We start from the raw sequence: 14,187 nt of genomic DNA, 5'->3' as shown, positions 1-14,187 counted from the left end.
AATACTAACACGTAGAAGTACACGTAAAAGCAGTGGCGGAAGAAGTACTCAGATATTTTACTTAAGTAAAAGTATAAATACTATGTTACAAGTAAAAGTCCTGCATTCAAAACCTTACTTAAGTAGAATTACAGAAATATTGGCAGAGCTATTTGCATAACAAAATACTTAAAGTACTTATTGTGCCTAATTTCCCCTTTCAGAATCATATATGTAAAATGACTGGATTATGATTATTGATACCTATAATTCTATATCGTAGTTTATGTATTAGTTTATTTATATTTTGTACTTGAGTAAATGCACTTCAATACATTGCACCACTGAGTAAAATTCATGAATATAAGTAATGTAAAAAAAGATGTAGCAACGAAATGTACTTCAAATGCCAGATGTAAATGTTGTCATCATGATCAGTGATACATCAATGTGGACATTATTCTAATATCGTCACTGTTATAGCCAATTTCAATTTTTAATATATTGCTGGGTTGCTATGATATTATATCCCAATTTACAAGTGGATATATACCTGTATGTTGTATTAATAATTGGAGTCTGCATAGTAACTTTTAGATACAGCTTTCAAACATATGTTTGGGAGTAAAAAAAATACAATATTCGTTAGTATTAAGTAGATATAATGGACATGAAGCAAAGATAAATGACTCAAGATTCCACCTAAGTACAGTATTGGAGTGAATGTACTTTCCACCACTGGGGACCAACAGACTGAACGTATTGTGTGAATGGCCTCAAGAAGGTATTTATGGCACTCGCCCTTTAAGAAAGTCGCGCATGCGTAAATCAGTGAGAAAGTTAACTCCTGAACTCAGTTCGTAGTCAGAAAAACATTCTGAATTATAAAATAGCAGGGAAAACACCATTGGGTTGACATGGCATTTCGCCGAAGAAACAAGAGTTATCCTTTCTTCAGCCAAGAATTCTTAATTCAAAACCATGCGGACATCGTCTTCAGTTTGGTGATTTTCATTTTGATTGGATTGATGTTTGAGGTGAGTTGAACTCAGATTCTCTTTTCTTCCATCGTCTCTCAGCTGTTTTATGATGGCAAGCCCGCTACACATTCAAAGATGTAACTCGGTGCAAAGTGAAAACGTATTTGTTTACAAGTTATCTTGTTTGTAAAAGTGTGTTCCTGTTTCCCTTCTATCAGTGGAATCAGTTCCGCGGATAACGTTATGGTGGTTGCTTGCTGTAGTTTTTTTCTTTTTTTTTTTACAAGTTTTGGGAACAAGGAATGTCACTCTGTTCGTAATACAAGAAGCAACGTATGATTGAAAACTGAATAAGCACTTTACAGCTGGAAAACAACAGTGTATTAAATGCAAAACGCATGTTTTTTTGCGGGTTTAACGTTTAAAACGTTGGTGTCTTGCTCTTAAATGTCATTCCAAGAGGTTTTAAAAACCGGGAGGCAACTAAACAACTCTTATGTTGCCATTAGATATTTGGCTACTTGTAAACAACATAATGTTACTTATTTGTGTCCTAAAATGTATGTTTTACCCTTTTTCAGACAAAGTATTGTCCCAGTTTCCAGCAAAGGTAGACCGCTGCAAAATTTTTGATTCCAAGATGTGTTAAACTGCACAGTAAATCCGGTTAAGACGGGAAGTGAAGCGTTTTCAGCTTTCAAATTAAAAGCATCATGGAACGTTTGATAGAATGGGCTTTTATTTTGAAAGCTCAGACGGAAGCATTACTACTTTTCGTCACTAGCTTCATAGGAGTAGTTAACTGCCACGTCTCAATCTTTGAGGTAGGCTCAGCCGCTCTAAATACTGCTTTGACCTGAAGCAGTTTCACTTTGACATACCTTAAATGTATTAATGAGGTGTTATTGACTAAACGCCTCTGCTACGTGCGCACAAACAAACTTTCATGGCCGAGTTTTTAGCAAAGTTTCAATCCGGAACCCTGGTAGTGATCACACAGCTGGTCGAGTAAAACACAAGTAGGGGATTTCCTTCATTTTTCTCGTTTCGGAAAAAAGAGAACTACAGTACAGTGGTACAGCTGGTCTTGAATTTGACATTTTGACGCTGACAGGTCACCTGTGGCCTCGGTGTGCAAGGAATGACTGGTGACTTGTAGCTCTGTGGTGCCCAATCTGGGGCCAGGGGATGACTCAATCATTTTAAACCAAGACTGTTGTGTTTGCTTAAGAACAAATCATGTCCCAAACCTGATTGGACCTCAGCAATGCTTTAAAAATAAATGTGAAGGCTTACACGTTGATTAATGGGTTAGGAAAAAGCTCTACAACACATTTCTATGATCTATGTAGTGTTAAACCCTTAATTCAAATAATGGATTAGTGAACTGAAGACTGTCACTACTTGAATTACTTGTATAGCAAAATATGCAAATAATAATGTTTTGATTTTAGCTTGTAAAATGTGATAATCTTCAATTTGTTGACATTATAGAGACTTTACATATTTCAATTCAATGCAAAAGATTCATGAAATATCTTTTACATCTAACTGTCAGATAGTTTTAACTCTCCGTGTTCACCAAAGTTACTCAAATGTAACAATCTAATATCGGAAAATCGCCATTTCATTAAACAAACATCACACCACTTGAGAAAAGGGGCTGCAGCTAGACACAGCTTAGTTTAAAGGGGACACAAGCTAAAAAGGTAACATTTTGTGTGGATTTATGCCATTTGGGATGCTCAGTTACCGACTCCACTTCCTAAGTCAACACTAGTTTCCTAAAACCTTGTATTCTCATTGGCCTTCTTTCCAACTACACACTCACAAGCAGACACACCTGCCACAAACACACATTCATACTTTGATGATGCTTTGATGAACGGCCTCTTGAGGTTCACTGAAATATGTTGTGGATTACCATGTCATCTAATTTTCCAGGCAACAGCCAAGACGGCCATACTGTTCATTCAGCCTCAGTACAATGTCACCACACTATCACCAGGTATGTAATGAAGTTTAGAATCTTTATATGAAATACTTGTTAATTCACAGTCTGTGATTCATCTACCAATTTTGAACTCATACATCTCACCAGTGGTGTAAAGTGACTAAGTACATTTACTGAAGTACTGTACTTAACTACAATTTTGAGGTACTTGAGTATTTCAATTGTTATGCTACCTTCTACTTCTACTCCACTACAATTCAGAAGTAAATTGTGTACTTTTACTCCACTACATTTATTTAATAGGTTTAGTTACTTTATAGATATGGATGAATAATGTGAAATATAAATCAACACTTAAATAAGACTTTAGTTACAACTGGAGTCAATTCACCAGCTACCCTGCAGTAGACAGAATAATACAAACTAGCTGCACCTTTACCAGCTTTGATAACACATTCATGCATCAATTATTATAATCAAAACACATAATATATATTATTTTGAAATGGACAAATCTGCATAATGAGTACTTTTACTTTTGGTACTTTAAGTATTTGTTAATGCTAATGCTTTTGTACTTTTACTTGAGTAACATTTTGATCGCTGGACTTTTACTTGACTATTCCTACACTCTGGTACTTCTAATTGTACTCGAGTACAAGATCTGAGTACTTCTTCCACCTCTGCCTGTCATACATTTCACAGTTTAGCTTCTGCGTGATGTGATATGATTCCTTGGTTTGCCTTGCTCCAGGATGTTTACTACACCTCTGATTACAATCATCTGCTTTGTGTGTGTGTTCGACACCCTCTTTGTGTGCACAGAGGGCGAGGTGACATTGTACCATTACGGATGGAAGGACTCCGCCACCATCCTCTTCTATTTCTTCATCGCCATCATCCTCCACGCAGTAGTGCAGGAGTATCTTCTGGATGTAAGAACCCCACACTGTGGCACACGCATCATCACGAGACAGAGAAGTCCTTTTTAATCTGAAATGATGGTCAGAGTCAAAGACAGAGAAGGACAGCATATCTTGCACATGTCTTGCTGCACTGAAAAACTGAAACGTTGACTTTAATTAAATGTAATATGTCAACAAATGTCACATAACTGTATTGGGTTAGTGGAAAGCAATCCCAGGTGTGGCAAATGTGTTGACATAATACATTTCATTAAAGTCAATGTTTCAGTTTTTTAATCTGGTCACCAAAAAAGACAGCACAGCAATGTTTAGATAATACAATTAGTGTGAAGGGTTATTTTTATCAGACCATACATTCCTAGGAAGATTTTTATCTTAAAAGATCAAATAATTTGAGGAGAAATAGGAATGTATTTAAACTCAAGTAAATATCAATTCATCATTAATTTTATTTATAAAAATAAATGTTCGCTAGTTTATACATTTAACACTGAATATTTGTTCCCTAATAATAAACAAATTCAAAGGAACTTTTTGGAAATTGTTAGGCAATAGTTTGGAAAAAATAAAACAAAGAAATGGAGTTACAAAAAAGGTTTTCACAAATACATTAAATATAACGAGGTATTGAGATATGTTCTCACTATTGGGGAAAAGAAAGCATAGCATGTTATTGCAGTCATAGAAATTCCCTCAAGAGTATGCTATTTATGATTATATTCAAGTATATGTATTTGCACACTTCCTGTGATCGCATCTGTAAATTGACATTTAAAACAGCGTAGTTTCAAGAGCACCATATTAAAAAAAACTCTAGACCAGCATGCTGACAGTTTTTCAGAATAAACAAACTGACATTGCAGGAGGAGAGAGAGGGAGCATTCAATCCATGTGAAGGTATGAGCCCTTGTGTCATTGTTTAGAAATAGGCCAGTGAAGAGGAATGGGGTTTTATTTTAGCACCATCACCACGGTTACCTACGTGTCTTGAAAGGAATACTTCTTCAGAGAGAGCTTTTCAACAGCAGCCATAAATAGTATCCGTGTCTTTCTATCCCTAGTTATTTTACCGTCTCACACTTCCTCGTGCATTACCATTCTGTCAACAGGCCAGCCATAATGACGGGAACCGAGCGGCATTCACATGATCTCTGTTATTGTTCATGTTACAGAAAGTGAACCGGCGTCTCCACCTCTCCAAGAGCAAGAATACCAAGTTCAATGAGTCGGGTCAACTGGGTGTGTTTCACTTGGTGTCAAGTGTTTGGAGTTTTTACGTCCTCATAGCAGTGAGTGTTTTTTTTTATCATATCATATTAATCGACAAGTCACTAGTTTAGGAAATGTGACGTATAATCTAGAATCTTAGCAAAGATAAGTTGTGTGTTTCTCTCTCACACAAATGAATAGACAACGGTATAAAGTGTTTTTTCTTCTCATTTCTTTACACAGGAAGGATATCTCCTGCATCCCAGCAGCCTTTGGGAGAACTATCCCCATGTAAACCTCAGGTATGATGACTGATATCTCACTCTTTCTGTACTATAGTTACACAAATAAAATGTATATACAGTTTTACAGCTGGTCAGCATTATACTAAAAATAACAAAACATATTTTCTGAAGTCTCTACATTTAAAAATGTATACTAGGGCTGCTTTTAGTTTATTTGTATTTATTTAAAAGCCCTTCAAACATTCCCCAAAGCCTGAGTAGAAATCCAGATGCCTTGTTTTTCCGGCCCGTAGTCCAAACACCAAAAGTATTCACTTTAATATCATAGAAGGCTAAGAAAAAAAAAAGGAAAAAAATTACATTTGTGAAGTTGGTATTATTTCCTTAAAGATATCTATGTTAAAACACCTGTATTTTGCAAGGCTTTGACAGATACCAATCAAAGCATGTTTATGTGTCTGTTGCTTTGTAATCTGACAACCTGTAATTACAAATGATCAATTCCTTTCACAGACAAGGTTTTTGAAAATATTATATAATTTTTCCAACCAGGGCTGTTAACAGAATGCACTATTAAAAGTAGATTATGGGACAAGGCCATATTCAGTTTATATGTCTTCCAATGGTATTTATTTCAGAATAAGCTTGAAATTCAAAGTACGATAAAAAGAAACGCCACACATAATTCAGTTTTTCTCTAGTGGTTTGGAGCTTATCATCATTTCACACAAAGCCACAACTAACCATGTATTATTGAGTTTAAAGTCGGATTATTCTCCAGTTTTGACAGAATCATAGTTTAAAAAAGGGCATTAAAAACCATTTCTACAGTTAACATCGGGAATTACTGGATTACTTGGTTGTGTCTACTCTTAACCAGGGTTCTTTATTTTTTCAACAGTTGCGTATTCACAGGGGAGCAAATCAAACCGAGAATGTATCACTGTGACATCTGTGTACATTTGACCACCTCTTTCTCGATTTGACTTATTCCTACTTTCGTTCTCCGTGTCTGTTTGTGGTCCAGGTTTCAGGTGAAGTTTTTCTACCTGACTCAGCTCGCCTACTGGCTCCACGCCTTGCCAGAGCTCTACTTCCAGAAAGTACGCAAGGTCAGTAAGGAGGCCTGGGAACCGGAGGAGTTCTGGAGTGTGACGAGATAAGCTTTGTGTGTGTTTGGTTGTGAATGCACCGCTGCTGTATGCATATAACACTGAGAGGAACAAAGAAATAAATGCTTCAGGATGTGAAAATACCCTCATTTGTTTTTTTTCAGGAGGAGATTCCTCGCCAGCTCAAGTACATCTGCCTGTATCTGCTGCACATCGCTGCAGCCTATTTGTTGAAGTAAGCAGGAAAAACATTTCATTACAATTGAAATCCTTGATAGTGTGAAAAGACTTAAAGGAGAAAACCCACTAATCCATCACCTGGCTGTCCCTTTTTTCCTGTGTAGTTTGACTCGTGTAGGTGTGGTGCTCCTCTTCCTCCAGTATGTGTCCGAGCTGGGCTTCCATATTGCCAGACTCTTTTACTTTACCGACGAGAACCATCAGAAAGCGTAAGTTCCTCGCTGAGTTTAATATTATTAACTTGACTTAAAAATGCTTTTATTCTCTCCTCCTCTCTTAGCTTCTATCACATTACGTTTTCCCCAATGTTGACTCTTTGTGGCTTTACATACTCTGCAACTTATTATTTTAATTACACCATTCTGTTGGATTTGTTTGATGCTGCAGGTTTAACATGTGGGCGGTCAGCTTTGTGTTTACGCGGATGGTCACTCTGACCCTGATGTTCCTGGCTGTGGGCTTTGGTTTGGCTCGTGTAGAGAACCAGGGGCTGGACTTGGAGATGGGCAACTTCAACAGTGTACTGATAAGGTAATGACCTATGTGCAACATCTGTAGATAATCATTCTTTCTGTGGCACCACAATTACTTTTTACAGCTTTATGGTTAAAACGCAGCATGAGAAGTGCTGACTTTCTGAAATTCACAGTAGATTTAGCCAGGAATTTTGACATTGATTGACAGAAAATGGCTCCTTTAATTAAAAATAAAAACAAGTTACTTAGGAAAGATTACATAGGGTTTCATCGTGACATTTGAAATGAACAATTCACTTTAAAAAAAAAAAAAAAAAAACATTAAATAAAAAAAAAACGATTTAATATATAATATCTGAAAATGCAGTCATTTAATTAGTTGATATATTTTATTTACTTTACTCCTAATTTTAGTGCTATTATTTCTGTTAAAGCATCACTGTGAAGCAACATAAATTGCTGTTTCCTTGATCACAGAAAAAATAGTTTTCAAATATGTCAGCGAGACTGTGGTACCCTAGTTGTCCCTGGCAATTTTATGCAACTTGTTTCAAATCATAAAGCACCAGGGTCAGGAAGTAATTTGACAACATTTGCACGCAATGTCAGGTCCATTTAAAAATAAAACATACACACAATTGCTAATGTGGCACTAATCGTCTTGCCTTTGGCCCCCTCCAGGATGACTGTTCTGCTGCTGGTATGTTTGACCCAATCTTGGCTACTCTGGAAGTTTATCCGCTTCCAGCTGAAGCGTTGGAGAGAGTTCAGACACGAACAGGCTATTCGCAAGAAGGCTGCTGCAAAACAACCCCTACGACCACTGAAGAGAGACTCACGTGAGTCTAAACACACACTCACTATAAAAGCACTCGTTTATTTTCCTAATAGTTACAGATAGCCAGGCAACATAATGCTACGATATTCAGTAATGTCTCTCTATTTCTTACTGAGAACACGCATTTTTGCTTTCTTAATTTGTGCTATCACCATACTTGTCAACCCTCCCGATTTTCACTGGAGACTCCCGATTTCATTGCCCTCTCCCAGTTTCCTCCCGGGGTCATATTTCTCCCGCATTTCTCCCGATTTCTGACAAAATCAGATTTACTCAGGACTGTTTCCACTTGGACTTTAATACAGCTACACCATTGTTTGGTTTCCATGGTAACGTGTCTCTTTAGTAGCGCGCAATTGAAAGTCTGAGTCCCCCCCCCTCCCCCCTCCCATTTTGCATTTTGAAATGCTCCCGATTTCTGAGGTCTCAAGGTTGGCAAGTATGGCTATCACACTGGTTCTCTATGTGCTGCGTTAGTAGAGATCCTGACTTCTCTCTTCTGTCTCTCCTGCTAGTTGGTAACCATGAAAATGGCGTTCTTAAGGCTGAGAATGGAGCCTCTCCTCGGATCAAAAAGCTGAAATTCCCCTAAGACAACACACTAACTGGCCTGAACAATGGCCTTAGCTCCGGCTAAGGTTCCTCATCAGCACAACAGGAAAGATGGCGGCCGCTGACCACCAAGCCTCCTGTTGAGTTCATACCGAGATGTTAAAGGGACTCAGTCGCTACAGACTTAGGCTTGAATGCTGGAAAAACGAAATCCACGGAAATCCCTCGAGCCCAACAGACATTTACTCTTCATATCAGTATTTTTTATACATCCATGCAGCCTGCTATTCCACGGATAAGGAGCACCATTGTATGCAGAATGATTTAAATTGTGAGCACAGTATAAGGCACACGTGACTCTGTGTGTCAGTGCTGAATGTGTCGATGCATATCCTAATACGTAAGTACTGTATTGGCTGTAGTGTTGTCTGAGGACGCATTGAGCCGGCTATGCTTGTTTTCTAGTCTGGTCCATTGGAGCAGAGATGTTACTGATGATATGAGCACACTGTATGCTGGCTTTAACGTTTCCCCTTTACCATGTCACTGAAGGGAGTAGTCACCTGGGCTCCTCCCTGTCTGCTTAAAATCTTCCATTTGTCACTGGTCACTTAAAAGATATGCATCAAGTATGTATGTTGGATATTACTGCATGCCATTCCGTTTTTTTCCTTTACATTTTTTTGTTAATTACTTTATTAAATAATGCATTTTTCTGAAATATTCTAATGGAAGTACTTTTTCTATATATGTTTCTCTATTTTAATTGTTTACACTACATATACTCAATGTTCTAGTGTTAGTCTTTATTATTTTCGATTTCGCATCAACGAAAAATGGTTGCGTTTCCGCGGTGGATAAAGAGACAAACTCATGCATTATGACAGACAGTTTATACCCTTCCAGACCTGGTTTGGTTTTGTGAGGCTGAGAAGACAAGATTTTATAGAATAACATGTACTTGCTTCAATCTAGGCCTCTAACCATATGAGATTTGTAGGCTATGTCTTAGGTGACCACTTGATAGGAGGGGTATTGTAAGGTCAACCATACTAACACCAAACAGCTGTTGAATTAAAAAAAAAAAAAAAAATCAGAATCTTTTCTGCAGCAAATTCAGTATTTTCAGTAAAGGCGTTCATTTATGATATGATTTATTTGGGAGTGAACAACAATGTGAAGCAATCCAGCCTTCCTTTTCATCATGGAGATGGCTCTGCTACATCATCACCTGATGAAGAATGAAAAACAGAACATTGTTGTGTAAGTAAATTTTAAAGGGGAAAAAAATGACGTTTTGCTAGATTGATGATTAGATTTTTTTACCATTTTGTTCATGTGCCTGGTTGTTTTCTGTCCTCACACCAAGCTTCTGGTGAATAGAAAGCAGAGTCTGATGCGGGATCTGGCCGGCGTTGGACTCCAGGTAGTTCAGCACATATTGGTCAGCATCGGTAAGCAACAAAGCGACGGCCGAAAACTACAGAAACAGAGGAGACGGATGCAATTAGAACAGTTTTAGATGTATTTTCTATTGATCCCCTAATGGGAAATGCATTTAAACCATTATAACTCAGGCTGACATTTGTTACAGTGAGTGTTACCGTTACATGAGTTATACAAAGCTGCTTTTGAACAAGACAATAAATCAATTCAGGCTGTTTAAGTGAGAAAGTTACCCTGCACAGTGGCTCCAATAGCAAAGTCCGCAGGTGAGTAGAACTCCGGATTCTCCACTGTAGAGCCCGGTTTGGGGATGCGTGTGTCTTTCAGGAACTTTCCAGCAATGATACCAGAGTTGCGAGTGGGCTTTTCATAAATACTTATCATGTCGTTAGCCAGGGAGTAGGACAGTATGAAGAGTCGGCCATCATCGTCAGGATTCTGGGATTCCTGGAATGTCGAGAACAAAGGACGGTTTCAGCAAGGAGAGAAATGATGTGGTGTGGTGCTGATGTTCTCATAGATGTTGACTCACCATCCTGGCACTGTAGCACAACACTTTGTTGTTGTTCTCTAACATCTTCAACACGTTCTTTTTGGGAGGCTCGGGAATTAAATACAAACAATTCTGGAGAGAGTCTTCGAGGGATCCAAAACCATTATAGGGAGGAACCTCCTGTAATGAATGAACCATAAGTAATATTGTTCCTAACGTAAGAGGAAAAGTATGGAAGCCCATTTCCGCTACTTGAAAAAAATAAAATCCCCATGAAAAGTCATACTTATCAGATAAAAAAGTTGAAATTATGAGATAAAAAGTAATTATGACTTTTTATCTCATCATTTCGATCATGACTTTTCATGGGGATTTTAATTTTTTTAATTGGCGGAAATGGGCTTCCATAGAACAAAACAAAACAAAAGAGAGATGAACATTTTTAGTTTCTCACCTTTTTCCTCAGCTGAACCAGGCTGCTCTTGTTTGGTACCTCTGAGGGCTTCATCTGGATGTCAGGGTGGTTCTCCTGGTAATATTCTTTAGTGAAGCCATCACAGTCGTACAGCAGGAAGCGACGGCCCCGCAGCTTCATCGTCTGACCCGTCTGGAAGTCTTTAGGAGTGTAGTACTCCTCTACTTCTGCTTTGGAAACCTCCAGCACACAGCTGGGAAAGTTCTCTGGAAGTAATAGGATGAGTAACTTGATGAGTGTTGATTCGTTTTTAAATCTCTCTTATGTTGTCTATTTTTTGAGCCCGTTCTGCTTTAATGTAGACAGTATGTTAAATATCGTTCTTCTTTGTTTGTAAAATTATTACTTTTTACACCTAAAACAACATTATACTACATATTTTGGTTTAAAAGAAAAGACTACATAAATAAAGTCATTATTATTTTTATATTTTGAGTAAAATAGTAGTGGATAATTCATAAGTGGATTGTGTTCTTCTTCATGCATAAGAGACACTTGTATGCACTGTACATGTCTGGACACAAACACAGCACTGTATGAGACCTAATGTAATTCTATACAGAGCTGAAGCTGACTCGGACTGTTGCATCTTACGAGGCGCAGCTTTAAATTTCTTGGGCAGCTTCTGTCGGTGCATCAGGATGGGGAATGGATCGCGGCCGCTGTTGGCTTCGTGGATCTCTCTGATCTCCACTGTGTTGTCCCCCAGGTAGAACTGGATGGTAACGGCCCTGGTGTCCGCGAACAGAGCGTCTGCATCATCCAACAGGGCAAAGAAACGCAGCACCTGAACGAGAAGAGGTTGAAACACTGAAACTAGAGTTGGAATATATCACTCATTTGAAGCTTTTCATTGGTTCAGAACACTTCTTAAGGTTAACGTCACATTTTTCATGTTTTATAAGGTCAGTTATATCAAATTGGATCCTTGTCACTGTCAATATACGCTCAATCTCAAAATAAAGAAACACATATTCACAATTAATGAAATATAATGGTTTTGATTAAGCTAGGATAAATAGTTTGTCCAACAGATACATAATGCTTAACTCGGTAGTGTGAATGGCGTCTCCCTATCTAAATGATTTCATTATTTTAGGTGCAGTCTACTGAGAGAGGAGAGAGCAAATACTGTATAACATCATGGCAAGTATAAAAAGATATACGATATTTTTGAACATCTTATATTGTACTCCAGCTTCTCTGTTAAAAACTGTCTGGTTTAATGTTTGAAAATGAGTTCCTAGTGAGTTTGGATCTGAGGGACTTTACCTTTCGATCCATGTCGATAAATTGTTGCATCTGGTCAAAGCTGGAGGGTGTTATGTGGGAAGGCAGAGTGCTTTTTCTACTTTGGCCATAAGGATCCACAGGCATTGGTTCAGGGTCATTCAGAACAATGCCTTCACTTTCCATGAATTCCTATAGATAATAACAAAGAGACATATGAGAGAGTATATGAAAAACAATGTATCGATATGGTTATCTAGAGACACAGAAAAGATAACACAAGGCACTGCAAAAGCATTCAAGTTAGTGTTGTACCTTAGTGAAAGCATCGCACTGTGTGATGTTGTATTTGACCCCGTACACCTCCAGGTACATGCCAATATTGAGGTTCTTCCATAGATAAGGCTCCCCATGTTCATTCCTGGGCAGACGCTGGCGTTTAATCCGTTCCCCCTGCGGTATCCCAGAATTCTCCACCCTGGGCTCAAAAATGCACATGCTGTCATCCTCAAGGTAGTAGTAAATGACCACGGGGCACACACGATGCTGCTCCTTAGGGGAAAACAGGATATCTTCCTCAAAGTATGCATAGAACCGCAGCACCTACAAGAAAAAGAGTTTGGTGAGGAACAGGAACCATGACCAGCAAAACATCTTCAAATACTGGTCTTCTGGGCCTGATTGTACCTTCTTGTCAAGGGCCACGTAGGCTGGGATGAAGTCTTCAACTAGGCCTTGTTCTTGATAGGAGCCATGAGTAATGTATGGTGTCTCAGAGGACAACTCACTGATCTGCTGCTGGATCAGCTGCTCTGATAAAAGAGGGTCCTGTCCAATGCCCACAGTGGGGCGACGAGGCAGAGCAAAGCCATTTCTGTAGACAAGAGTCTGGGAACGATGAAAGGCTGACTTCTGCATGAGAGAGCATTGAGGAAGGAATACATTAGCTCTGGCAAATTCCAATGGGAATACACATATTTAATTCACAGATACTACACTCAAACAACAGTTATAAGGGCCTTGCACATGAGCGTTTTTGTGTGCAGTCATTTCAATTGTTTTCAATGAACACGCGCTCAAAGCATGTTAGGGACGTCGTTGCAGAGTTGAAAATAATTAAACTTTTGGAACGAAGCCGGTGGTGGCGGTGCACTATTAGTCATGTGACGAGGAACAACCAATCCCAGCCGAGAGATATATTTACTTCCGTAAACATAATTGTACGGCAAATATGGAGGAGGAGTTCATATTAGTTAATTTCAGTGCAGGTTTATCGTTGCCCTGACTTTGTGTCACCACCAATATTCATTTTATGAGCACCTGTGCAAAAATGTCACAGCATCATATCGTAAGAGCCGGTGTCCGCCACACGCACGCACGCACACTAACGCACGCACACTAACGCACGCACACTTCGGTTTATAGAGAAAACACTGCTGTCCCACGGACAATGACAATATAAAAGTAGCCGAACAGATCATATTTTAACTTGTATAGCTAATAGCATCGTTAGTTAGTTCTGAATAGTACCGAAATGGCAGCAAAACTGCGGAAATTATTCTGTTGATCTATAGGAATGCACTTTGCATTAGGCTACATAAAGAGGACAGCAAATTCTCTTCCCCACTAAGATTACATTTGACACATTTTTCCCAAACGGTAGAGCCTTAAAGCGTATAGCGAACGTTGCAACATTTGCATTAAATAAAACCTAGCGAGTTTAGGTGTAACTTTTTATATTCTTACCCTTACATCCCGAAAAGTGCTATTCATGTTCAACCACATTGCCGGTGTCGTAGTATCTTTTCGAACCTACACAAGGTTTTAGCTTTTGTTACCGTGTAAAACTCGGACAGACAACCACCTCGTTGTTATTTTTGTTGTATCCATGGAAACGGAACGACAGCAACATTTTGAAGCAAATGTTAAAGGAAAACAAATATTTATGAAAACTAAATGACAATTCAAAGTGGAAACAAAAGGAATGAAATAAACGTCCAGAATAGTAAGATCTTGTTAATGACAGGCATTC

General features: G+C 38.5%; 2 protein-coding genes across 2 annotated transcripts; one reads left to right on the top strand and one right to left on the bottom strand.

The window, feature by feature from the left end:
- The first annotated feature begins 807 nt into the window (after positions 1-807).
- On the top strand, positions 808-9,232 carry tram2 (translocation associated membrane protein 2). Its single transcript, XM_079645043.1, has 11 exons — positions 808-1,016; positions 2,904-2,967; positions 3,739-3,848; positions 5,012-5,128; positions 5,292-5,350; positions 6,321-6,405; positions 6,570-6,640; positions 6,750-6,854; positions 7,033-7,176; positions 7,803-7,960; positions 8,475-9,232. The coding sequence occupies exons 1-11, from the start codon at positions 897-899 to the stop codon at positions 8,549-8,551; spliced, it is 1,110 nt and encodes a 369-aa protein (XP_079501169.1). The 5' UTR covers positions 808-896; the 3' UTR covers positions 8,552-9,232.
- Positions 8,913-14,035, bottom strand: efhc1 (EF-hand domain (C-terminal) containing 1). Its single transcript, XM_079645042.1, is given in 11 exon segments — positions 8,913-9,742; positions 9,838-9,970; positions 9,972-9,991; positions 10,191-10,404; positions 10,490-10,630; positions 10,905-11,131; positions 11,520-11,712; positions 12,198-12,347; positions 12,471-12,758; positions 12,843-13,067; positions 13,902-14,035. Coding segments are annotated over 11 exon segments (1,659 nt in total). The 5' UTR covers positions 13,941-14,035; the 3' UTR covers positions 8,913-9,713.
- Between the last annotated feature and the right edge of the window lie 152 nt (positions 14,036-14,187).

This window comes from Notothenia rossii, assembly GCF_949606895.1.
Source record: "Notothenia rossii genome assembly, chromosome: 8".
In the NCBI taxonomy this organism is placed as follows: domain Eukaryota; kingdom Metazoa; phylum Chordata; class Actinopteri; order Perciformes; family Nototheniidae; genus Notothenia; species Notothenia rossii.
Note: the sequence above shows the minus strand (reverse complement) of the source record. Positions and strands in the feature narration are given on the sequence as shown.

Bases quoted from the DNA above. Each gene is read 5' to 3' on its own strand.
- tram2 (XM_079645043.1), top strand. From the start codon at position 897: ATGGCATTTCGCCGAAGAAACAAGAGTTATCCTTTCTTCAGCCAAGAA. The intron at 1,017-2,903 runs GTGAGTTGAACT...CTAATTTTCCAG, and splicing joins TGATTGGATTGATGTTTGAG to GCAACAGCCAAGACGGCCAT. The intron at 3,849-5,011 runs GTAAGAACCCCA...TTCATGTTACAG, and splicing joins TGCAGGAGTATCTTCTGGAT to AAAGTGAACCGGCGTCTCCA.